Source organism: Meles meles, chromosome Y, assembly GCF_922984935.1.
Source record: "Meles meles chromosome Y, mMelMel3.1 paternal haplotype, whole genome shotgun sequence".
Classification (NCBI taxonomy): Eukaryota; Metazoa; Chordata; class Mammalia; order Carnivora; family Mustelidae; genus Meles; species Meles meles.
This window is the reverse complement of record NC_060088.1, coordinates 1,948,884-1,974,610: the sequence shown is the minus strand read 5'-3', so window position 1 is coordinate 1,974,610 and position 25,727 is coordinate 1,948,884. Positions and strand designations below refer to the sequence as shown.

Sequence of the window (25,727 nt, the reverse complement as noted above, 5' to 3'; positions counted from 1 at the left end):
CGCCGCTCACCCAGACTGGATAAGGAAATAGGACACGTTACCTACAACCACAGAGTCCAGATCTGGAGCAACACTGTGGCGAGAAACCCTGTTGCACACTCCTCCCATCTCTGGCCTCCAGGGACCATGTTCTCATGGAAGTCCGTGTAGATTCCCAAACCTTTGCTTACACTTGCACAGGACTGGGGGGGTTTATCCTCTTCTGTCCTCCCGGAAGGCGGTTCCTCCATCTTTCCTCCCTGGGCAGTGTCTTTCAGGCCCTTTTCCGTGTACCTCTGGGTGACAAGGGCTTATTCTTGTCACTGCCTTGTCTTGGACGTCTCGTGGTCAACTATGTTGATGCCGCAATCTTGATCGAACCCTGTGCACCATGGGTTGGTTGGTCCCCATTGACTCAGAGTGGCTGAAGGAGGTCAAGGACAGGTTCACCTGTCCCAGGAACTACCTCGCAACCCCCCACACCTCTGTCTGACCTCCTCCCGGGTCCTGCTGCATGTCTGGTTCCAGTCCCTCCCCCATCTCAGCCCTCTCTTATTTCTCCTTTCTCCTAACTGTGCCAGGTTGGTTTTCGTTTGTTTTTCCAAGATCAGAAAATAACCACGTGTCTCCTGGATGCTTGTGACTGGTTGTTCCCATCATTCTGAAGGACGTAGGATAGTGTTTCTTGACCAGCAGCTTGTTCCCCTTCAGTGTTTGCATGTGTGCTTGTAAACTCTGGAGATGGAGATGGCTTTGCTTGCAACCAGCTGTTCCCATGTGGTGACCGCTCTTTGGGAAACGGGTGCCTTGTGCCTTTTGCTAAGGTGTCCCCCACCGCCCTGCCCATGGTGTGACCAGGTGATAGACTTTCAAAGCAGAGCCCAGTGACTTTACCTTGGGTCTTGGTGAATGGTGGCGGTGGCCCCTCTTTCTGAGTGGCGAAGATGTGGGACCACTATCGCTGGCCGCCGAGCAGCGACATTTGGCACGGGACCTCTTGGTGTGCTCTGGGCGTGCTGTGCCGCCTGCCGTGGGGTGGAATCAGTCAGGCTTCTGGTGCAGATAATGATAGTCGTGGATGGTGATCGTGCTTTACCAGGGCTATTCCAGAAGCCTGCTTGTCGTGGTAGCGTGATCTCCGTTGGGATGGGAAGAATGATTCGCACACCTCCATGGCTCCGGCCACCTTTACCTCTTCTTACCATGCGTTCCAGCGCTCGGGCTTTACCTAATGGAAGTTGTTGCTTCCAGATTTCTCATCCTGGGTGCTCCTGACATCTGGGGGTGGATGTCTCTGTGACGTGGGGCATCCCAGGCATTGTAGGACACTCAGTAGCATCCCTGGTCTCCACCCTTAGGTGCCAGGACTTCTGTCCTTTCCCATTTTTGACCATCCACATAGCTCTGAACACTTCCAGCGATCCCTTGGGGGGACAGAGCTGTGCCAGCTGAAAAAGCCAATGATGAAGACAGAGATGCACCCAGTAAGTGGGCGTGCATGGGGTCCCACTCTCCCTTTCTGGACCCAGCCGCTGAGCCAAGAGTTCCATCACTGCGTCCGCGGTGACTAGCCGGTGGACCCCATCACAGCTCCTAACCTAGTGCGCCTCATTGCATGTGAGCAGAGCCAGGCTAGGGCTGATGCTGCCTAAAGCAAGGATCTCTCCGTGTCCACCAGCTTGGGTCTGCTCTCCGTGTCCCTTAGTCTGCAGTCCAGTAGTTGGCAAAGCTGTTCCCCCGTTGCCCTTGTAGTCACAGGGGAAAGAAGACCATGTTCTGACTCTCTGTGCACTTCTGTCCATTTGAAGCTTAAAAATGCTGACCATGTGTCTTTGAGTTTTGGAGGTGCTGGGGGAGCTGGAATGGCAGCATCTGCCAGTGAGCAGTGGGGAGAAGTGGGTGGGAAACAGGGCAGCCTGTGCGCCGTGGGGGTGCAGGTGGGAACGTGGGAGCCCCGGTGCGTTTGCTGGGCTCCTGTGCGCTCGCCGGGGGCAGGAGTTCCCAGAAGCATGAGGAGGAGGACACGCTGTCCCCAGCTGGTCCAGTAATATACTAGGGATGGCGTATTCCCGGCAGGACAGGTGGGACGTGAAGTGGAGCCTGTTTACAGAGCGGCAAGAGGTAGCTGTCCCCAGAGAGAGTGGTACGCAGCCACCAGCGAGGGGCCATCACAACCACGGGTGGTAGGCAGGAGACCCTTGGGGTTGGGAACCAGAGGACACCCTGGAGTAGGGGATGGAGCAAGCCAAGGGCACCTTGGTGCAGATCTGGTTGCCATGGAGACAGGTCAGAAAGTAGAAGAAACTTTCCAGAGCCTCAGGTTGCACCAAGAGTGAGCAAGAACAGATAGGGTGACATCCACGGGAGGTGTCTCCTTTTCTTCTTTAAGGGCAGAAGTCCTCTGCACCATCACAAGCCATTATGATACTCTCTTAAAATGAACAAGGCTTGGCTTTGGGGTCGGTTAACACCTTCAAGTAGGAGCCCTGCCACAGACTTTGCACATAGAACACAGTGACCGGTGTTAACAGCGGAAGGCGCTGCTCTGAGCTGAGGTCAGGGACAGGCGGGGGCCCCAGAGTCAGAACGTCCTGTGTGTTCCTTGTCACTGTAAACTACAGCCCATTTTTCTGCTTTTTATAGGTTCACATCTACTTTTGAATACACTTAAAAATTTTAATTTCTCGGGGCGCCTGGGTGGCTCAGTGGGTTAAAGCCTCTGCCTTCAGCTCAGGTCATGATCCCAGGGTCCTGGGATCAAGCCCCGCATCGGGCTCTCTGCTCAGCAGGGAGCCTACTTCCTCCTCTCTCTCCCTGCCTGCCTCTCTGACTAGTTGCAATCTCTATCAAATAAATAAATAAAATTAAAAAAAAAAAAAGCCCTCAGGTTTGAGGAATTCTAGGTGATGAATTACAGCATTCACTACAGTTACATAAAAAAAAAAAAATTTAATTTCTCATTGCAGTAAAATGCACCTAAACACGCAGTTGGCCATTTGACCTATCTTTAAGTGCACAGCTCAGTGGCATTGAGCACACTCACGCTGTTGCATCCCCACCGTCATCTCCAGAACTTTCCATCTTTCCAAACTGAAGCTCTGTCCCCATGAAGCAGTAACTCCCTGTCCCTGTCTCCCAGCCCCTGGTCCCATCATCTCTCTGTCTCTATGGATGGGACTCCAGTAGGGACGCCATATACATGGAATCAGGCAGGATGTGTCTTTCTGTGTCTGGCTCATGTTACTTGGCACCATGTCCTCAAGGTCCATCCATGTCATAGCTGGTGCAGAAAACATCCTTTTCAAGGCCGAGTCATAATCCATTCTATTCATGGACCACATGCTGTTTTTCCATCCATCCACACATCCACCCATCCATCCATCCATCCACACATCCGTCTGTCCAGGTGTAGCATGAGAGACTGTCTGTCTGTCTGTCCATCCATCCATCCATCCGTCCATCCATCCATCCACCCATCCATCCACACATCCATCCATCCATGTATCCATCCATCCATCCTTCCATCTATCCGTCCGTCCATCCATCCATCCACCCATCCATCCACACATCCATCCATCCATGTATCCATTCATCCATCCTTCCATCTATCCGTCCATCTATCCATCCATCCATCCATCCATCCATGTATCCATCCATCCATCCATATATCCATCCATCCCTCCATGCATCCATCATCCATCCATCCCTCCATCTGCCCATCCACCCATCAACCATCCATCCATCCCTTCCTCTATCTCCCCATCACCCACCCATCCATTCATCCATCCATCCTTCCTTCCTTCCTTCCTTCCTTCCTTCCTTCCTTCCACCCACCCCACCCATCCATCCATCCAGGAACACTTGGATTGCTTCCATATTCTGGCTCATAAATGATGCTGCTAGGACCCTGTAGTGGACAAGTGTCTGTGCCAGTCCCTGCTTTAACTGCTTGAATGCATTTTCAGTTTCTAATTATATCTCCTTCCTCTTGGTAGAGAGATTTAAGATTTTCTCTTTTCAGTTTTTCTTTTTTCAGGTTGCCTCATGCAGGGCTTTCCTATCTGCTTCCCACCCTCCCTCATCACCAGGTCATCCCATGGGCAGTCTTATATGGATCTTTGTGTCCTTTAAGTGCATGCACATACACACACACACACACACACACATGCACACCAGATTTGGGCATTATTGCAGTATATTATACAAACCTTCCCTCGATTTCTGTCGACCTTAGTGGGGATCCCTCGTGGAGGGCTTTGGGAGGACAAATTTGGGACGTTTCCATCGGGGCATGTGTGTATGTGGGTGTGCACCTGCTCCAGAAATCCCCACATGACCCCTTTGCTCCGAACTTTGGACTTAAAAATTCCAGCCAAGCCATGCTGTTTCTTCCATCCCGGCTTCCCCCTGAGCTGGATGTTTGAGGCCTCCTTACTCCTGCCTTTCTTGCTCAGATGCCTCCCAGACAATCGAGAGCCCTTCTCTCCAAACATGAGTTGCTGACTTTGCTCCTGGCCTCCTATCCCCAATCAGTACTTCCTTTTGATTTCCCCAAATGGCCTTTCCAGTCCCCTGGGCGCCATTTTGGATCCTCTTTTCTTTGCCTCTGTGGACACTCCAGCCTGGGATCCTGCCCTTTGCCTGTTGTAAATCACATCACCAGATCCGTCCAGATCTGTCCAGTTCAGTGGCATCTTGGTAGAAGCTACTACTGCAGCTCACCCACATCCCTCTCTTTTCTCCTGAGCGTCCACTCCAGATACCAGGCTAGGGCTTCCTTTTGGCGTGTGCACTGATCTGGGCAATTCTGTGCAGTCAAATCCCATGGGAGGGAGAGGTTCCCTGTGTGCATACGCTAGAATTCAAGCTCTTTGCCACAGAGTTGTCCCAGTGTTAGCCTGGTGCCTCAGTTTCCAGCCTTTTTGGATGTCCATTGGGTAGCCTCGTTTGCCAGAGGTTCATCCTGCCTGTGGGTCACCCTTTCCACCCCTTCTGGACTCCCTCCTGGCATCCTGTGTTTCCTGTTTATGCTCAGCTCCCCAGTTAGCCTCAAGGCTCAAGACCGTCAACACTAGAGTTACTCTTTCCATTGCTCTGTATCCAGATTGTTGCCTGGCGCATAGTGGGTCCTTGGTCAGAATTTACCCAGTAAGGGCGCCTGGGTGGCTCAGTCCATGAAGCATCTGCCTTTGGCTTAGGTCATGATCTAATGGAACTGGATTCATTAGTCTAGGTCCCAAACCCAATGGTCGTGGTTTTGAGTCCCATGTTGGGTTCCCTGCTCAGTGGGGTGTCTGCTTCTCCCTCTACCAGCTGCCTGCCTCTTGTGATCTCTCTCTCTCTTTTGGATCAATAAAATCCTATTACCCAGTAAATGAAGCAAAGAGCAAGTTGGATGTGGAGGCGGATAGAGTTGTGTTTCAGGAATCGTTGATCCGCAGTGCTCAAGCAAGACTCCTAATACATACTGAACTTTACATCCACAAATGCCTCTTTTTCTCATACCACTGGTGACAAAAACCATTGTGTCTTTTTGCCCTTGAATTTTGTTGTTTATAGATGCCATATAAGGGGCCGAGTCCTGCAAGGAACGGGAATGAATTAACCAACGCTTTGGCTGATGCCCTTAGTCCTGTTCTTCAGTTTCTTTCTTTTTTTTTTTTTAATATATATATATTTTTTAAGATTTTATTTATTTATTTGACAGAGCGATCACAAATACTCAGAGAGGCAGGCAGAGAGAGAGAGAGAGGAGAAAGCAGGCTCTCAGCAGAGCAGAGCCCGATGTGGGACTCGATCCCAGGACCCCGAGATCATGAGCTGAGTCGAAGGCAGAGGCTTAACCCATTGAACCACCCAGGCGCCCCTGTTCCTCAGTTTCTAAACCCAGATTTGAATTCATGTAGGGCCACCCGGACTCCTCCTCCCTTCCCACAAGCCCCAAGTGATGACCTAATGCTTGTAAATGTTTTTGGAATAGTAATGTCAGCATCTCCTAAAATATTTTGGTTCTTACTCATAATGCCCAATGTTACCCATTCTCTCCATAGAAGAGAAGTCTAATTCATGCAAATTTGAGGAAAAGATGTGCCCGTGGAATTTTTCCCCCCCATTAGGATATTTATTGGACTTCAGGAAAGACAGGGAGGGGAGCCTAGGTCCTCTCGAATTTTTTTTTTTTTTCATAGTCTCAGTTTTTGAGTCTTCACAGAGTACGTTTATTTGAAAGCTGTTACTTCTCAAGGATTCTGGTGACGGATGGCCCTGGACTGTGATGTGTGTACGTAGGATTGGCTGTCCACGTAAGATGGAGTGCCCTCCTTTGGATTGTTGTTGGCCCTTTGTTGGATTTTATTGAGAGATTTGTGCGACAAATGGGCTACAAAGGTCTATAGGACTAGTTCTCCCCACTCAGTCATTTGTCTGTGACTTTTGTCACTGTGGTATTCTGATTAATAGACATTTGGTCTTTGTCCCCAGCGCTGAGCTCTTAAAACCCTTGGAATTTCCTCAGTGATAAGAGTGACAAAGGTGGCTTTTGTTATGTGAACAGAGGTGACTTTGGAAAACACCCTAGGGCAGGGGCTGGTTGCCTGGGAACCAATCCTATAATTGGAGGGTTGGAATTCTCAGTCCCTCTACACAGGGGCCGAGGAGGCTAGAGGCTGAGTTAATCCCCAATGGGCGGTCATTTAATCATCCTGAAGCTTCCCTGAAACCACAGAACAGTTTTTGGGAGCTTCCAGGATGGGGAGCTTGGGGAGATTTGGGGGGAGTGGATCGCTTGGAGAAGACACAGATGGCTGATTCTCAACTTTCCCCACACCTGGTGCTCTGCGTTTCCATCATCTGGCTTTTCCTGAGTTTTATCTCTGTATAGTAAACCCGTGACTCAGTGACATGTTTCCCTGAGCTCTGGGACGCCCCCTGCCAGATTATTGGGACCCAAGGAAGAGAGTTTGGAACCTCTGACCTATAGCAGCTTTACCGGACACACAGGACCTGGACTGTTGACATCGAAATTGTATGTGCTGGGGGAGTGTTGAAGGGTGCACCCCTCCCCTGTGGGATCTCCTGCTGTCCCCAGGTGCAGACAGTGCCAGAATGGAGCTGAATTATAGGACACCCAGCTGGTGTCACAGAATTGTTCGGTGGTGTGGGGCAAAGAACACCAACGCATCTTGGAATCGGGAGCAGAACGAGACACCAGGCCCCAATTTTTATATGTATCAACCTACCGGTGGATGAGATTCAACTCCCCTGGAGCCCAGTGGATGGAGTCCGAGATGGTCAGCCCCACTCCTTCTGCCCGAATCTCCTGGTCTCCACCCATCCTGTCTTGGGGGTTGACGCATTCCACTTGGCTGATTAACCCCCACTCCCCTGGCCCCGTTGTCTTCTTCCCCATGGTGAATTATCTCCCATGGTGAATTATCTCCCATGCCTTCCAAGGGTGAAATTAAGTTGCATCCCAACGTGGCTGGTGCATTGTTCTCAAGCGTTGAGAAAGGATCCGAGTAGATGATTATTCGGGCTGTGGATCAGTAGGAGTGGCTGTAGCAATTTTCCAGAAAATGAGTGCATCCTGGTTGATGAGTGTGCATGTGTGCGTGAGCACGTGCACGCATGTACCTAATACATTTGAGTGGTAGGCAGGATTCTGCCTATTTTCCTAACTTTCCGGTGAAATTCGACAACACTGTGGAAGATGGTAGTGCTATGACTTAGTTTTGACCACTGGGGGTCATTTCCAGGGCTCCGTGCTGCCCCCAAATTCTGGAACACCAGGCCTTTTTCTGGTCAGTTGTAGCTAAATTTGGCACTCCTCCTGTTCAGGAGTAACCTGGAACGTTCCCCAGCCTCCAGAAAGGTTCATTCTGCAAGTTCACCGCTCCCGTGGTGTTTGGACCCTAGACTGTAATTCCCCACCAGAGTGATGAAGGCGCTGTTGGATTCCAAGCTCCCCCTGGAGAGCAGAGAGTGGCCGCCATATGCATTTGAAATACTGGGCGTGTATATGGAAGCCTCACGGGGAGGAAATGTCTTGGCGGTATTAATGAAGAAGCTGAGCACGGGACAGAAAGGAAACACCCCTCCAGACTTGAAATGGTAGGAAGCCTGTGGCTGGTCATAGAGTCTGTGTAACTGTAAACAATTTCTCCAGGAAGAGGCAGTAGCCGCCAAAACCCCAAAAGCAGGGTTCCTGCTTCCTGTATCCGATTGTGCCTCCAGACCTCAAATCTTGAGCGTTGGGAGCTGCCAGAAGCAAGAAGGGGAAGCAGGACACAGGTGCACGGCCTTCGGTAACCGAAAACGGGGACCTCCGGCCGGTTGGTAGCTTGGAGAGACGATGGCCTTTGTGCAAAAAGCCCGTTGGTGGGTACGTGTCATCCCGAACGGCGACCCCGAGTGGTTTGCTCGTGCATTTCGTGAAAGCCCTTTGTACATCTGACCTGTGTTTTGCTGATACATGGAAACACCACGATTCGCAAACCAAACATCCTTTTTTTAACTGCTTTCCTTGAGCTGAGCACAGGTTTTTATTTCTGTGATGGGGACTTTTTTTCCTCTCGCTCATCATGTTTTTATTCATTTGCCTTAACTCACACGCGTCCTGATCACTGCATAGCCTTACCCCTTTATGGTTTCCCTTCGAGTTAATCGTCCTGTCGTGGCAAGCTGTCTCCCCCATTCTACTTTATTTTATTGGAATGGCCCATGCCAGCAGGTGAGTCCCTCTGGTAGAGCAGGTGCCATGGACATCCTCCTGCAGGGATGGCTGGTTCTCTGGGCGTAGTTGTATTTTTGGAGAAGGCCAGATGGGTACAGCTTATGGGGAGTCAGCTCTGCAGGGAAGCACCCCAGTGTCCTGATCCCAGACGACGCCAGCGGGGAGCCTTACAGCATAGACACGCTAGCGTGGCCGTGGTTAGCGTCCTGTGAGTCCCTATCCCATGGGGTGGCTTTTACTGGGGGACTTCCTGCGTCCTCTCCACAACCCAGAGTGTAGTTGCAGACCTCATTTCTCTTCTCCCCAGGTCTCCTGTACCTGAAAATAGTCTTCACCCATCATCGCTGGTCTCCCTACAATGTGTTTTTTACTGTTTCCTTAGGTTAGCCAAGACTTCTCGAAGTAGACAGGACCTGGCGTCTTCAGTCATGCCCCTCTCCTTTCCCCACCACCACCTCTCCTGACAGTAACAGAGCTCCGAGTGCCGTTGCAAGGAAGAAGCACCCCTTCTGACTCTCTGGGACATTACTGATCACTAGCTTATCCAGGCCCGTGTTTGGGCCGTGGTCTGTTCATTTACTGGATATTCCCAGTCTTGATTACAGGGCTGGGTTGCCGAACCCGAGGCGATTCCCGAAGATGGGCACGAATTTACTTGGGCTGCCCGAACAAATCCCATAGACTGAGGGGCTTGAACAACACACATTTATCTCCTGTAGTCCTGGAGGCTGGGAGTCTGGGATCCACGCAGGGCTGAGGGCTGGTTCCTCCTGTGACCTTCCTTCTTGGCGTGTAGACCCTGTGTTCTCCTTGTGTCTTCACACGGTCATTTGTCTGGGCATGTCTGTTCTCTTCTCCTCTTCTTATGAGGACCCCAGTCCTGTGGGATCAGAGCTCACCCTGCTGACCTCATTTTACCTCTCTCCCCTCTTCAAAGACCTTATCCCCTCCTACGTTCCCATTCTGAAGTCCTGGAGATTAGGGCTTCCACGCATCATCTTGGGGTGAACCATTCAGCCTGTAGGCTGAGATTTTGTTCAAGACTTTCTTTATTTGAGAGAGAGCACGAACCCAAACCCATGGGAGGGGCCGAGGGAGAAGCAGGTTCCATCCCAGGACCCTGAGATCATGACCTGAGCCCAAGGCAGACCCTTCACCAACCGAGTCCTGCAGGAGCCCTCTTGGATTTTTTGCTGCCGTCTGTTAACCTCGATCTCCAGCAGATTTTAACGTTCGCTCGCCTGCATATTTTAGCGTCTGGAGCTCTGCGTGGATGCCCCGGTCCGCGTGGAGGACATCACTAACGCCCGTGGGGCTCACTCCCGCGCTGCTCCTGTCTCCCCGCAGGTTCTGGACGTGCCACGACGACCGCTTCCTCTACATGCTCATGGAGTTCGTGCCCGGCGGTGAGCTCTTCAGCTACCTGCGCAACCGGGGTCGCTTCTCCAGCAGCACCGGGCTCTTCTACTCCGCGGAGATCGTCTGTGCCATCGAGTACCTGCACTCCCGGGAGATCGTCTACAGGGACCTGAAGCCCGAGAACATCCTGCTGGACCGCGAGGGGCACATCAAGCTCACCGACTTCGGCTTCGCCAAGAAGCTGGTCGACAAGTAAGCCGCCGTTCTCCCTCCGTTCCTGCTTGTGTTGGGGTTCCATGGGGACATGCGCTCGTGTTGGGCACCCGACGGACCTTCCTGGGAGTAATGGCCTGGAGGTCCTTCCACGTGGTCGCAAATGGCGGGATGTCCTTTTCCAAAGATGAATAATAGCCCTTGGTCCGTGTAGACCACATTTCCTTTCTCCGTTCACCTGTCGGTGGACACGTGGGTTTCTGCCGTGACCTGGCTCCTGTCATTAACGCTGCAATGAGAATGGTGGTTCCAGGATGTCTTTACGGTACCGTTTTCATTCCTTCACGTCAGTGCCCAGCTGTGCCGTAGCTGGTCATAGGGTCCTTCCCTTTTTAGCGTCTTAAGGACCCTCCAAGCCGTGGTTTGCATTTTTGGCTGCACCAGTTTGCAGTCCCGCCAACAGTGGTGAGCATTCCCCTTTTCTCCACGTCCTCCCCGTCGCCGGTCTTGTCTTGCCTTTTCGATGGTCGTCATTGGCAGGTGCGTGGTGGTCTCGCTCACATGACTTCCTCTTTTTATCAGAATTATATACCTGCTTTCGCTGTGCATCAAGGAGCTCTCTCCCCTCCCTGCCCAGTCCATTTCCACTCTCAGCAGACGACCCCTTCCAGCACTTGGGTTGGCTTGTTCCATTTTTTGGGTCCAGCTCCTGGGACAGGAATTCCAAAATTTTGTCCTGATGTCTGCTTGGCCCTTTTGAATCCTCATGTCTCATTTTTCTTTCTTTTTTTTAAAGATTTTATGTATGTATTAGAGACAGAGCAAGACAGAGAGCAGGAGAAGGAGGGAAGGGTCGAGAGAGAGGGAAACAGATGCATCGCTGAGTAGGGAGTCCAAATCGGGGCTTGATCCCAGTACCCCTGGATCAGGACTTGAGCCAAAGGCAGGTGCTTAACCAACTAAGCCATCCAGGTGCCCCATGCTTTATGCTTTTTAAAAACTTCTTCCTGGGGAGCCTGGGAAGCTCAGTGGGTGAAGCCTCTGCCTTCGGCTCAGGTCATCATCTCAGGGTCCTGGGATTGAGCCCCGTGGTGGGCTCTTTGCTCAGCAGGGAGCCTGCTTCCCCCTCTCTCTCTGCCTGCCTCTCTGCCTACTTGTGATCTCTCTCTCTCTCAAATAAATAAAATTTTAAAAAACAAACAAACAAAAAACTTCTTCCTGTCATTCCTCATTGCCTTTTGGGTGGGGTCTGAGGTAGACATAATTCATTCACCATCTTTGACAAGAAGAAATTACGCACGAGGTCATCTTGGCGGGCTCATCTTGGGGGGCTTAGTTGGTAGAGCGTGCAAGTCTTCATTCCGGGGTTGTGAGTTCGAGTCCCACATGGGGCATACAGCTGACCTCAAAATAAAATCTTGAGGAAAGAAAGGAGACATTTAATAAGACAGCCTACCTCATTCAGCATATGTGACTTTAATATAGTGTCCCATCTTGGTTTTTATTTCTTAGAGTAACGAAACAGTGAAAATGTCCTCTTGCCGAACGAGTAGATTATCCATTTTTCTCTATCAGTGAAGGCAGGGTCCATACCCTGTGCCCACAGATTTCTATGTCAGCTGGATTCTGTAATGTCAGTTTCTAACCCTGGGCTCACGGGAACAGATGTTCTCACCATCGTTTGCCCTGGTGGATCTCATCACGAATAGTCCTAGAAAATGAAATCTTAACGGCGTTGGGGCATAAAACGTCGTCTTCCTGTCCTTTGCCCAGTAATCCAGACTGCCCTCGGGCTCTGGGAGCACGTTTCCAGCGAATGTGTGTGATTTAAAAATACGCAACCTTCAGCTTCAGTGAGGCTGATGCAAAGCTACTAAGTGTTGATGTCCATGGGTCTTCAGTGTCATGGTCTATAGGGAACGTCTTCCTACATTAGGAACAGTGATGCCTTTGCATAGAGAATACACGGAAAATTTAAGATTGTTAATCCCATGCATTGAAGCCTGGAGTTCCCATGAAGCCCTGGGGGCTTGTCTTGGGTCGAAAGCTTTTTGAATGGAATTCTTCATTTTTTAGGCCAAAGACGTGAGTCACAGGAAGAAGAGTATAAAGATGGGTGTCGAAACCCTCTTATATGCTATGTAGACCTCTCATCACGTCATACATTAGTTTTCTAGGTTTTTGTTTGTTTCGTTTTTTGGATTATTTTGCTGTGTTGTTGTTATTATTTTCCCCCCCTCCACTAAAACGTGAGCCTTCTTTCCTATATTCCCCAGTTGGCTCATTGGTCGCTTGGTACAATTAGGCGGGGAAGAGAGTCACACACCCAGACAGAGACGGAGGGAGACAGGGCTGTCTTTTGCTGATACCATTACACCTTCACGTCCTAAAATATTCCACGGAAAAGGCTCAAGACACGTGTTCTGTTCCCCTGGACACAGTGAGTAATTGATGCTCCTAAAATTCACCTGTAGAACAGTGACATCCTGTGCAATTACAACACACACCTCATGTAGGATTTAAACTCTTCATGAAGCCGTGTTTTTAAAAAGTAAATATTTCAGGGCGCATGGGGGGCTCCTTTGGCAGAATGTGCACGTCTTCATCACAGGGTTGTGAGTTCAAGTCCCACGTGGGGCATACAGCTGACCTCAAAATAAAATCTTGAGGAAAGAAAGGAGACATTTAACAACGTAGCCTACCTCATTCAGCATATGTCCAGTACAAATATTTCTGCATGTAATCAGTACAAAAATTGAGAGGATTTTTATGATTTTCTGCTGCTAAGTGCTTGAAATCCCTTGTGCATTTTATCTGTATGGTGCATCCCTATTAGGGTCCAATAATTTCATCAGAAATACTTCATCTCTATTGAATGTCCATAACATTTACAGCCGGAAAAACAAGACTCACATGCCCTGGCTGTCTGAAAATACCGGAAACTTTCTCCGTAACTGCATCGAGTATTGGGTTTTAAATTGAATTTTAAATGAAGAGCAGGTTAAAATCTTAATTCCTTAGTACATCGTAAGTGCTCCGGAAGTGCACGTGGCTGGTGGCTCCCATGCTGGACAGGACGATCTAGAAAATACACCTGTTTGGGGCACCAGGCTGGCTCAGTCCATGCACTCTGCGACTCTTCATCTTGGGGTTGCGAGTTCGAGCCCCACACTGGGTGTAGAGATACTTAGTAAAAACAAAAGTTTTCGGGATTCCTGGGTGACTCATGGTTTAAGGAACCAACTCATTTTTTTTTTTTTTTTTTTAAGATTTTACTTATTTGATGGAGAGACACAGCGAGAGAGGGAACACAAGCAGGGGCAGAGGGAGAGGGAGAGGTAGAAGCAGGCTTCCCGCTGAGCAAGGAGCCCAATGGGGTCTCGATCCCAGGATCTTGAGATCATGACCTGAGCTGAAGCCAGATGCTTAACCCACTGAGCCACCCAGGCACCCCAAGCATCCAATTCTTGATCTCAGCTTACAGCTCGGTCTTAGGGTCATGAGTTCTAGCCCCACCCTGGGTATGGAGATTACTTAAAAATAAAAACTTAACAGCATTTTTTTTTTTTTTTTTGATGACGCGGTTTGGCCAAGGTGATAATTGCATTTCGCGTATTATGGAAACATCTGCATTAATGAGAAACTTGATTGTGTGGGCGAGCAGTTTTACACAAAGTGACTCATGTCTCTGATGGTTTTTAAGAAAGCGGCCGTCCTAGGGGATGCTTTGTGAGGCAGTTAAATTCAGTCTGATTTTGCCCTGTAGGATATCATCTATTACCCTTTCTAAGAATAAAGCACATAAAAATGAAGTGGTTTTCCATGACCTTATGAATTATGAAGGAAGACCTTATTAACACAGGATAATGGGTTTATAATGTCGAGGCTGCCCCCTATTGGCAGCACATGGTATATGGTACTCTTTTTTTTTTTTTTTAAGTCCTTTTAGTTTGGAAGTCCGATTCAAACCCACCAGATGTAAAATATTTCACAAACTCGCATGAGGATAAGTTTGGGGAGCCGTGTTCCTCTGCAGTGAATCTGATATGTGGATTTAAGATTCAGTGCATGATGGTGGGTTTCTACAAAGGGTCAAATAATTAATAAAGTTAAGACATTGAACTTTGGGACATCTGGGTGGCTCAGTCGGTGAAGCATCTGCCTTTGGCGCAGGCATAAACCCAGGGTCCTGGAATCGAGTTCTGAATTGGGCTCCCTGTTCAGTGAGGAGTCTGCTTCTCCTTCTGCCTCTCCCCTTGCTTGTACTCTCTCTCTGTCTCTCAAGTAAATACGTAAAATCTTAAAAAAAAAAATGTTAAACTTTGGAAAAGAGGCCCCATTAGCATGTTGATATCTTGATTTTTAAAAAATTTTCATTTTGTTTTTTGACATATTGCTTTTACAAAGAACTTCATTTTTTCACCGTTTTGTCGGTTGCAAAAACATTTCCCTCTTAATTTTTGTGTATTTTTCTTGGTTTGCTTGATGAAGTCTGTCCGTTCAGGGCCAGTACGGGTGATGTGATGCTCGTGGGCGCTCCCGTCCGGTTCGGGATTCCAACAACTGACATGACATTTCCGTAAACATGGAAAGAAAACGTCCCCAGGGATCACGACAAAACACATAGAATCTAACAGAGCTTTATCTCCAGTAATATTTTTGAACATGTCGTTGAGAAAAGCATCTCTCTTTCTTTCTTTCTTTCTTTCTGTCTTTCTTTAAACAGCAGGGCACAGAGTGTGGGTAAACGCATTACAATTCTATATTCTTCCCTTACCAACCATAACTCTCATTTGCTCATGGTAACTCCCAAGTCTTAGGCTTGCCCTAGGTTCTCGTTCACGGATGGATTTTTCCTCTTCCAACATAATCTTATGGAATTCTTGTTTAATTACAGTGACAGCTCCTTTTCTTGTACAGACGTATTTGGCACACACACTTGCTATTATGCACAGAGCCTGCACAACAGAATAAGGGACACTGGGGTTATTTTTGATTTTCTAAAATGATTAAAACAAAACCACCGATACATTTAATGAAGTTATCCTGTTGTAGTTTTGAAAGTTTAGGTGAGACATTGAATGCTCTCCTTTGGGTTCTCATGCCTGGCCTCTTGCCAGGGATAAACAACATTGTACCCCATCTTTGATGACTGTTACTTAATGTTCTCAAACATCCACAAAAGCAGAGAATAGTTTACCTGAAATCCTGTGTGCTCATCACCCAAATTCAGTAGGCATCAAAGCTCTGGCACCTTATCTGACTTTTTCCCTCTCCGAAATTTCCATCCTTTGTATTATTTTAAATCAAGTGCCCACCATGCTCTCATGGATAATGATTTAAAGAATAATAACATCAGTGCCATGATTGCACTGCAATCATGTAGATTCCTTAACATCATCTAACACCCAGTCAATACTCAGATTTCCCCAGGTCTCAAAAATAGCTTTTTCTTCCCCGTAAACAAAGATTTAAGCAAGGTGTCTGCATTGCATTTGGCTGGTTTGTCTCTAAGCTCCATTAAACTCATAAACTACCCATTTCAGGTTTTCCTCTGGACCAATGCCATTTATTTGTGAATTAACTGGGGTTGAGCCCCATAGGAAGCCTCATGATCTAGATTGGGTGGGTTGCTTCTTCATGGTGTCCTTTGCCTTGTTCCTCTGTCCCTGGTGTTTCTTGTGAGCTAGTGGTTAGATCTTTGAACTAGATTAAGTTCAGGCTCATTGGATTCTCCCTTCCGTTCCTTCCTTTCTTTTTGGCTTTTGAGAAACAGACAGTGATGGGTTTTTGTTGTTCCTTTTGCATATAGCATATAGTAGGTGTTGTCCTTCTGTATGTGGGTCCAAGTGTTGTTCCCTGCCTTCCCTCTCTTTCCACTGTCCACTCTCACCATCACCGTGTGACCTGTGGGCTTAGGGCACACCAGGGGCACTTCTTGTGATCCCATTCTGAAAGAAATGACAAAATGCTGATGCTGTCTCTCGGCTAGTCCTTCTGCATTTCTCAGGTGGACATTGTCTATAAAGAGCCCCTTCCCCTCATTACCCATTGGGTGACCTTCAAACACCGCCCTTCATGAGAGCAGGAAGGTTGTCCTTCATTCATTCAGCTCATTTAAGGGTTTCCAGAATAATGACCTTGGCCCTTAGTGACCTCAAATGGGGCCATTGCAATTTTTTTTTAAATACTGTTACCACTCAGAAAACACAATCGCATGTGTTTTTAATTCAAAGTAATCCCCCCCGCCAATGTTTAAATTGTCCTCCTCATAATAGGGAGTGACCACATAATGGCTCAGACTCTCCTTTTGGGTCGATGAAAAGGTTTTTGATCTAGACAGGTTGTGGTTGTGCAACATTCTGAATGCACCAAATGCCCCCAAATGGCTTGCTTTAAAATGGCAAATTTTGGGGTGCCTGGCTGACTCAGAAGAGTTGTCTTGCAATCAGTCACAGCTTTTGATCCCAGGAATTGTGAGTCTGAGCCCACATTGGATGTAGAGATGACTAAAAAAAAATAAACTTAAAAAAATAATAAAATGGCACATTTTATGTTCTGTGAATTTTGCCTTGATTAAAAAGGCAACAACAGTCCCATCTTTGTAGGACCCCCTGTACCCTTTTGCCAGCATCCCATTGGCTTTGAGAACTTCCCTGTTTTCATTGACTAGAGGAAGCCCCGGGTCGCTGTACATGTCTCTCCTCTACCCTGGAGTCAGCCACTTCGTTAAGGAACTCTGGACACTGTTGGTGGGAAATAGTATTTAAAGACCCCTTGAGGGGTGCCCTTTGCTGTGGGGGTTTCATTGCTTCTAAGAATTCCTGGGGGACAGAATTAGAAACTGCACTTTTTTTTTTCAAGAGAAAAGCAAACAATGAGTCCAAACTTCAGTATTATATTTAAGGTCATGGATTTTTACTTAGTTTTTATGAATTATTCTTTTTTTTTTTAAGATTTTGTTTATTTGACAGATCACAAGTAGGCAGAGGGAGAGAGGGGAGGAAGCAGGCTCCCTGCTGAGCAGAGAGCTGGATGCGGGGCTTAATCCCAGGACCCTGAGATCATGACCTGAGCCAAAGGCAGAGGCTTAATCCACTGAACCACCCAGGAGCCCCTTATGAATTATTCTTGTACCTCTTTGCTTACCCGGAAACTCTCACCTGTCCACTGCCATTTATCCACAGAAGCAAGTCCTTGCAGTATGGCACACAGCTGACCGTGGTATGCGACCCTGTAGTTGAAATGTTCCCACCTGAGATGTGGGTTCTGATGTTTTCATCCCTTCGTTAGGAAACCAGCCAGAGAACCGAGCCCAAGTTAAGTCGTGGAACTGGGGGGGGGGGGGGACTTTGTTTCATGAAAACAAAAACCAAAGCTATAAAAGATTGAGTGGTAGATGAGAGCCAGGCTTTGAAATCCATCCCTTTCTCTCTCTCTCATTCTTTCCTCTGCACCAGGGCTCCGCAAACCACAGGCCGTGGGATCTGGCCCACCACTTGTGTTTTGTAAATAAAGTTTTATTAGCACACACTCACACAGTGTGTTTACGTCTTGTCTACAGCAGTCCTCATGCTGCAGGAGCAGGGTTCTGTGAGCCCGGCAGAGACCAGATGGCCAGAGATAATATGTGAACAGATGAATGTGGCTGTGTGCCAATAACACTTTATTTATAAAGTAAACAAGGGGCTTGGGAGTAAATACAACAAGACAGCGTCACTTGGTAGAGCATGCCATTTAAAAAAAAATTATTTTATTTAAATTCAGTTAGTTAGCATAGAGTGTATTATTAGTTTCAGAGGTAGAGTTTAGCGATTCATGGGTCGCATCTAACATCCGGTGCTCATCACACCACGTTCCCTCCTTCATGCCCATCCCCCAGATACACCCCATCCCCCCACCCCCTTCCCTCCAGCAACCCTCTCGGTTTTGTGCCCTAGAGTTAGGAGTCTGTTCATGGTTTGTCTCCCTCTCTGATTTCACCTTATTTTCTTTTTCCTTCCTTCCTCTGTGTTCATCTGTTTTGTTTCTTAAATTCCACCCATGAGTGAAACCATATGATAATCATCTTTTTTGATTGACTTCTTTCGATCAGCATAATACCCTCTAGTTCCGTCCACGTTGTGCAAATGGTGAGAATTCATTCTTTCTGATGGCTGAGTAATATTCCATTGTGTGTAGGTGTTTATATATGTATATTTATATATGTATATTTATATATGTATTTTTTATTTATATATGCATATTTATATATTTTATTTATATATGTATATTTATATGTTTATATTTATATATGTATATGTATTTATTTATATTTATATATGTATTTATATTTATATTTATATATATATAATATATATCTATATAATATATTTATTGTATATTCACATATACATATATTTATACACATACACATATATATGTAAATACACACACAACACACACTACATCTTTGTTCATCTGTTGATGGACATCTGGGCTCTTGACATAGTTTGGCTGCTGCAGACAGCATTGTATGCCTTTTATATTTATTTATTTATTAAGGATTTTATTTATTATATGTTAGAGGGGGAGAGAGAGAGCTCACAAGTAGGAGGAGCAGCAGGGGGAGAGGGAGAAGCTCACTTCTGGCTGAGCAGGGAGCCCAATGTGGGACTCGATCCCAGGACCCTGGGATCATGACCTGAGCTGAAGGCAGAGGCTTTAACCCACTGAGCCACCCAGGTGTCCTAGTGCATACCTCTTAATACCGATTTAGTCTCTGTGCGGTAGAAGTATATCATCTGTTCAATATATTCAGCATCTGGCCATTTGCAGACACAGTTTGGCCTGCATCCCCCAAACTAGACCGTCTGTTGTGTGAGCTCATCAAAACCAGCCAGAAGGTATATTCATCCCACGGATGGTTATTGAGGCACGAAAAGTAACAAAGCCACGACATCCATGAACCTGGAAAGCCATTACCGCAACTGAAAGAAGCCGGACGCAAAAGGCCGCATCGTGTGTGAGTTCACATATATGAGGTTTCTTGTGTTGTCAAAGTGTAGAGCCTGAAGGCAGGATAGATGGATCCAAGGCCATGTCCCCATGCCGTCCTGAGCCCAGCCTGTCTGCTCGTGCTGCGTCATGTCATGGTGTTCCTGCCTCCCCTTGCACTGGTGTGTCAGAAACCACCAGTTTACTCCCAGATGCTGTGTAGACGCAGCAGGGGTAGGAAATGCTCAGGATCCTGGAATCGGTCTGTCTGCTTCTCTCACACGAGCGTGCATACACATACACCCATACACACTATTTTAGAGTTTATCCACTCCATGTCCTCATTGTACGGATGAGAAATCAGAAGCCCTGAGGGGAAGATGTCTTGCCCACATTCTCACAACTGCCATGTGCTGGTACCTTGTGACTTCCAGCTCCGATTTCTTTCTGTTAGCATCGGCCTCTCTTAGTGGGAGCATCACATCAGAGCAGGGATGAGGAAGAGGGGAGCTGTGGGGATACTTGCTGTGAATGGACCGTGATACTGTTGGGCTGCTCAGCTCAGGCACGTTAACTGCCTCTGTATGTCTTTTTTTTTTTTTTTTCCCAATATTTATTTGTCAGAGACAGAGAGAGAGACAGAGAGTACAAGTCGGGGGAGAGACAGGCAGAGAGAGAAGCAGACTCCCTGCTGAGCAAGGAGCCTGATGCAGGGATCATGACCAGAGCCGAAAGCAGCTGTTTAACCACCAAGCAACCCAGGCGTCTCATGCCTCTATATGCCTTGCTTTGCTCATCTGGGAGGTGAGAATTATTCCTACTTTGTAGGATTGTTGCTAAGAATGGTTGGATCTGCTAATTGGAAAGAAATCCTTCGAGCAGCTCCTGACACATACTAAGCATTGGGTAGACATAAGATGCTTCTGACTGTATCATCTCCGTGATTAGTATGACCATCGTCACCACTTTCAACACCACCATCATCCCCATCACCACTGCCGTCCGTGCCTATACCATGATTATCACCACCACCACCATCATCGCCACCATTAAAATCACCACCTCCTTCGCCATCATTATCATGACCATCAGCCATCACCACCATCACCGTGACCTTCATCCCCATCACCACCATCATCACCACCTACACCATCATTATCACTACCACCAGCATCATCATCACCATCATCACCACCATTAAAATCACCTCCTCCTTCACCATCATTATCATGACCATCAGCCATCACCACCATCACCGTGACCTTCATCCCCATCACCACCATCATCACCACCTACACCATCATTATCACCACCACCAGCATCATCATCACCATCATCACCACCATTAAAATCACCTCCTCCTTCACCATCATTATCATGACCATCAGCCATCACTATCATCACCGTGACCTTCATCCCCATCACCACCTACACCATCATCACCACCATCACTATCCCCACCATTGCTATGGGCTGAATTGTGTCCCTCCAAAATTCATGTATTAAAGCTTTAACCCTCCCAAGCCCACTGTATTTGGAGGTAGGGCTTTTAGGAGGTAATTCAGGTTAAATGAGGTCAGGAGACTGGGGTCCTAATCTGAAAGGATTGACTACCTTATAGGAAATTGATTTGTCGCAGTTCTGGAGGCTGGCAGCCCACGCTCAGGATGCCGGGCAGCTTGGTTGCTGGTGAGGACCTTGCTGGTTTTTAGATGGCTGTCTGCTCACTGTGGGGTAGGGATCCCAGAGAGAGATCTCTCTGTCTCTCCCTCTTCTCACAGGCACACCAGTTACTGAGTTAGTTCATCGTGGTCCAATATGACGTCGTCTTAACTTGATTACATCTGCAAGACCCTATTTCCAAATAAGATCACGTTCACAGGCTCTGGGTTTAGGACTTTTGGGGGCGCAGGGTTCCCCCCTGTATAGATGCCCTGGCAGGTGATGGGAGGTTAAGAACACACGAGCAGTTCGACACACATACCTTGCACAGAATCCAGTCTTTCTTTCGTTAACACGGTCTCCCGCCCTGCCACGGTGGAACTGATAACACTGAGCACTGAGAACATCAGGTGTAACCTTGCCTGCTCTCCAGAGCTGTGTGAGCAGGAGAGACGACTGGGGGCATGGATAATTCACAGCCTGGACTCGCGGCCTCTGAATAACATCCAGGGCTCTTCGTCTCATCTTTCCATGTTGACCGCCGTCCAAATCTCTCTAGATGTTTATGCCTCTGTGTACATCCATGATGCACCGGGGCCATTTGCAGGAGGGTCTTCCTCTGAACAAGTCTTGGACTACACAGGGAAGCTCAGAAGCTGGAAGGTTCCACAGCCTTCTCCCGTGCCTCTACGCTAGGACAGAGCCAGAAAGAGATGCACCTTTCCAAATGCAAAGGGAGACGCTGTACCTGATGCATATATAATGACCTGCAGCCACCTCACCTGCTCTTAACATGAGCCCAGAGCTCGATTTCCAGCTAGCTTCAGGCAGCCTTGGGCATGCCACCAGCCTGGGAGTCCACCATGAAGGACCTGCCCCATATGCTGGCAAAAAGGGCCCAGGTCTGCCCTCGAGCTCAAGGTCTCAGTCACTAAGCGGAGGACCCCATGCAACATTTTCCCTGGCAGGAGAGCGCCAACTGGACACAGCCATCTCTCTAGACTGACAGATTCCCAAGCCCTCTCCAAACCCAGCCTTTGTCCAGCCTCTTCTGAGGTCCTGCTTCCCTTCCCTTGACTTGGTTCATCAGACACTCTTCTTTGAATCTTCCCTCCTTGGAGGACGCCCTGCTCTGCCTGGCCTCTTCTGCCTCTGGACTTTTTAATAAAGATCGTTGCAAAGTATACTTAGGATAAAATTGACCATCTTCCCCATTTTGAAGGACATGATTCAGTGTAATCAGATGCATTTGCAATATCCACGCCATCCCTCTGCACAATTTTGCACCCTTCCCTAGAGAAGCTCTGTCCCCGAGAAGTACTTGATCCCCACCCCCTCCCCCAGCCCCTGGCACCACCATCTCCTTTCTGTCTGTGAGCATTTCCCTTCTCTGGGGACTGCGTCCATGTGACATCATACGATATTTGTCTTTTTGTGTCTGGCTGAGGTCGCTCAGCAGCAAGTCCTCCAGGTTCATCCACGTCGTGAGCAGGGGTCAGTGTTGTGCCTTTTTCAGGCTGAATCACACACATTCCATGGTGTGAATGGATCCCGTCTTCTTGATCCATTCATCCACTGATGGGCGCTTGGGTTGGCACCTGTCTTTTGGCCACTGGGATGAGTCACGCTGGTCTGAACATGGGTGTGCAAGTATGTCTTCAACACTCTTGCCTTTGTTTCCTTCGAGTATACACTGGAAGGCGTCATGGATCGTATGATGATGCTAGGTTTCACTTTGCAAATGCCCGCCATACTGTTCTGCACAGTGGCTGCCCCAGCTTGCATCCCCACCAGCTTGTGCACGAGGGATCCCTATTCTCCACATCCTCACCGGCCCTTCTGGGTCACATCCTGATGGCCGTGACGTGCTCTCCATTTTGGACTCTTTCCTTCCTGCTGACCAAGGAGCAAAGGCACAAGGAGGACCTGAACTCCATACACGCGGAAGCCCCATACCTTCCGCTTCCCGAGCCACCACTGCCCGCCTTAGAGACGGGCTTTCATCTGGCAGAGTCTTTGCGGGCGAGGCTGGCCAGCTGTTTAGAAACAGACGTGGAAATCAGTACGGCCATCTTGAGCCCTGCAGTTGTATTTTTAGATGTCTGCCTTTCCCTGCCATCAGCTTGCATTCCATCAAACAACTCAGTGTGCCAACAGAGTGTGCGGGGACGAGTCTGCAGGTGCTTTGGAAGGAGGGTGAAGTGTGTGCGTGGACGGCGTGGTGGGGAGCGCGGTCCTTCCCCGGGGCTGTCGACCAATGGGCTTCGGACAACGGTACTCTCCCGCGGTTCTGGAAGTTGGGAGTTCTGGAATGAAGGTGTCTGCAGAGCCGTGATCCCACAGTGGCTCCAAGAAAGGGGTCTGTTCTGAGCCTCTGTCCAGGCTTCAGGTCACCTCATGTGGTTCCTAGAGTGTAGACACCATCCCTGTGTCCCCAGTGGTCTTCCCTCTGTGCATGTCCGTGTCCTCATCTCTTTTTTTTCCCCCCTCCATCTTTAATGATGTATGATCGACAAATTGTACATATAGACATTGTACCATATGGTATTTCAAAAGGTTGCATAGTGTGATTTAATACAGATTGTAAAGGGATTACCACACTCAAGTTCGTGATCACATCTGATCATCTCACCTGGTTACCACTTTTTTGCGGTCATGGGAACACACATAAGTTCTGTCGTCTTGGTAAATTTCAGATGTGAAATACGGTCTTATTAAAGCTAGTCAACATGCCGTTCATTACATCTCAGCACTTATTTATATGATACTCAAAATTTTACCTTTTTTTAAAAAAAAAGTCTTTTTTATGGGTGAGTTCTGCATCACCTCCATGCTGAGGCATGTGAACTGGGAGAGAATGAAGACAATCAGTCTTGCGTTTTCCGTAGAGTGTAAAATTTAGAGATCTCAGCAGAAAGGTGATACATCTGTGACTTTTAATGAAACATAGTGCCTCTTTTTAAGTATAAGGAGAATTCTCTTATAAGGACAAGAGGAAAGGAAACTCCATTTTTACCTTTTGGGAAAAAGAGAGATCCGACACAGCATAGGGGAGGGTGACCAGAGTAAAACCCAACACACCTGACCATGAGAAGCTCCACTGTCTGGGCTGGGTCCAGTTTTGATGGGGGCAGGAGAGGTCAGCATTCTTTATTTCTAGCCCACTGTCCCCAGGGTGAGGCTAGAAGCTAAATTTTTGGCAAGTGTCCGTCCTTCTGCAGAGACAATCCTTTCAAAAAGCCCCCTACCCTGTTTAAACCCTAAATATCCCAGTGTCCCTTAACCTAAGGATTTCTAGAAGCCACTGGTGAGATGAAAATGACCTTGAACCCACAGAAACATTGCAAACACATCATAGGTTTTTGGGAGCAGGTGGAAAGGGTCATTAGCGGTGGGTTTGCCTTTCCTCTGGAGGCGAGCACTAGCTCGTTGATGGAGCAGACATGTAGGTTCCTGACGCCTTAGTGAGTGAATTCTTGAGTTTTTTCCCATATCATTTCATGGGAAAGCAGGTGCTGTGGCATTTTTGTGTTTGAGTAACCACGGTAAGCGACAGCCAGAGTGTGAGGCTGGGATACCAAGGACGTTCCTTCGGTTCTGTTTGGGTTAATGAGTGTTTGTAAGGGGTCAAGTCCTCTTAGACAATGGTGGCATCTCTGTCCAGCACGGTGTGTCCATGGGGTGGGGATAGGGCATCGTGGTAATCACCGACGTCATTGTCACATTCAGTCCTTCTGAGATGCATGCATTAGCCCGGGACTCCTAACTCTCCATTATGCCCTTCTCTGTCCCCAGGACGTGGACCCTTTGTGGAACGCCCGAGTATTTGGCCCCTGAAGTCATCCAGAGCAAGGGCCACGGGAGAGCTGTGGACTGGTGGGCACTCGGCATCCTGATCTTTGAGATGCACTCGGGGTGAGTAGGAGGGTCCGTGCGTCCTCTCCAGTGCTTCCCTCTCCTGCTGCTAGACGTCTAGTGCTTTTGGTGGTGTGGTGTCCTCCCATGCTGGCTTCCCCATGCCAGCACAGCAGTGGGGACACACGGTTAAGCATGCTTTCACAAGAGGAAAAGCACATGGGAAGCCCCAGCTCACAGAGATGATGGATGGATGGATGGATGGATGGATGGATGGATGGATGGATGGGGAGGATGGATGGATAGAGAGGGAGGATGGATGGATGGATAGGTAGAGACGATGGATGGATGGATGACGGATAGCAGATGCACAGATGTATGGATGGCTAGACAGACAGACAGAATAGACAGGTGATGGATGGATAGACGGATGGGTAGACGGACAAATCCCATCTTACATGGGAAGTCCCCATTTGAGACCTTTCTCCTGTCTAAATGTCCCTGCCTCCCAGGACTATAATATGAGGTCTGCATGGGCTCTTTTGGAGCAAGGCATAGAGCTCAGGTAATGACCGTACGTGCTGGATAAAGATACAGAAATTGCGTATGGTTTAGGACTTTATGAATGAGTCACGTGCTGGGAAGGAGAGCATGTGCCCATACTTTCTTGGCTTGAGGCTAGCAAGGTTCTGCTTTCCCTGCATCCAGACAGCAGAGGTGTTGAACGGGTATCACGGTATCACCGTGAAGAAGGAGTCCAGCCTGACTGAGGCACGAGACAGGTGTGGTGTTCCTCTACCAGAAATGTAAAGCAAACACTCCCCCGCTTAGAGATCCTAGACGTGGGAATTCCTCCTGGCCCCATGGAGGAAGGGTTCTTTTCTGATGATGCTGCTCACAGCCAGCTGATCTGCGAGGTGTGAGGACAGTGGTCGGGGGCCCTTGGTCGTGC

The 25,727-nt window shown here is 48.3% G+C and overlaps 1 protein-coding gene across 2 annotated transcripts in view; it reads left to right on the top strand.

Moving 5' to 3' along the window:
• The window catches only part of LOC123935832 (cAMP-dependent protein kinase catalytic subunit PRKX), a 79,430-nt gene that overhangs the window by 33,865 nt on the left and 19,838 nt on the right, over positions 1-25,727 (top strand). For both annotated transcript variants that reach the window (XM_045996639.1, XM_045996638.1), the window contains exons 3-4: positions 10,058-10,321; positions 24,716-24,835. In XM_045996639.1, coding sequence (XP_045852595.1) covers positions 10,058-10,321; positions 24,716-24,835 — 384 coding nt within the window. The remainder of the gene's footprint in view (positions 1-10,057; positions 10,322-24,715; positions 24,836-25,727) is intronic.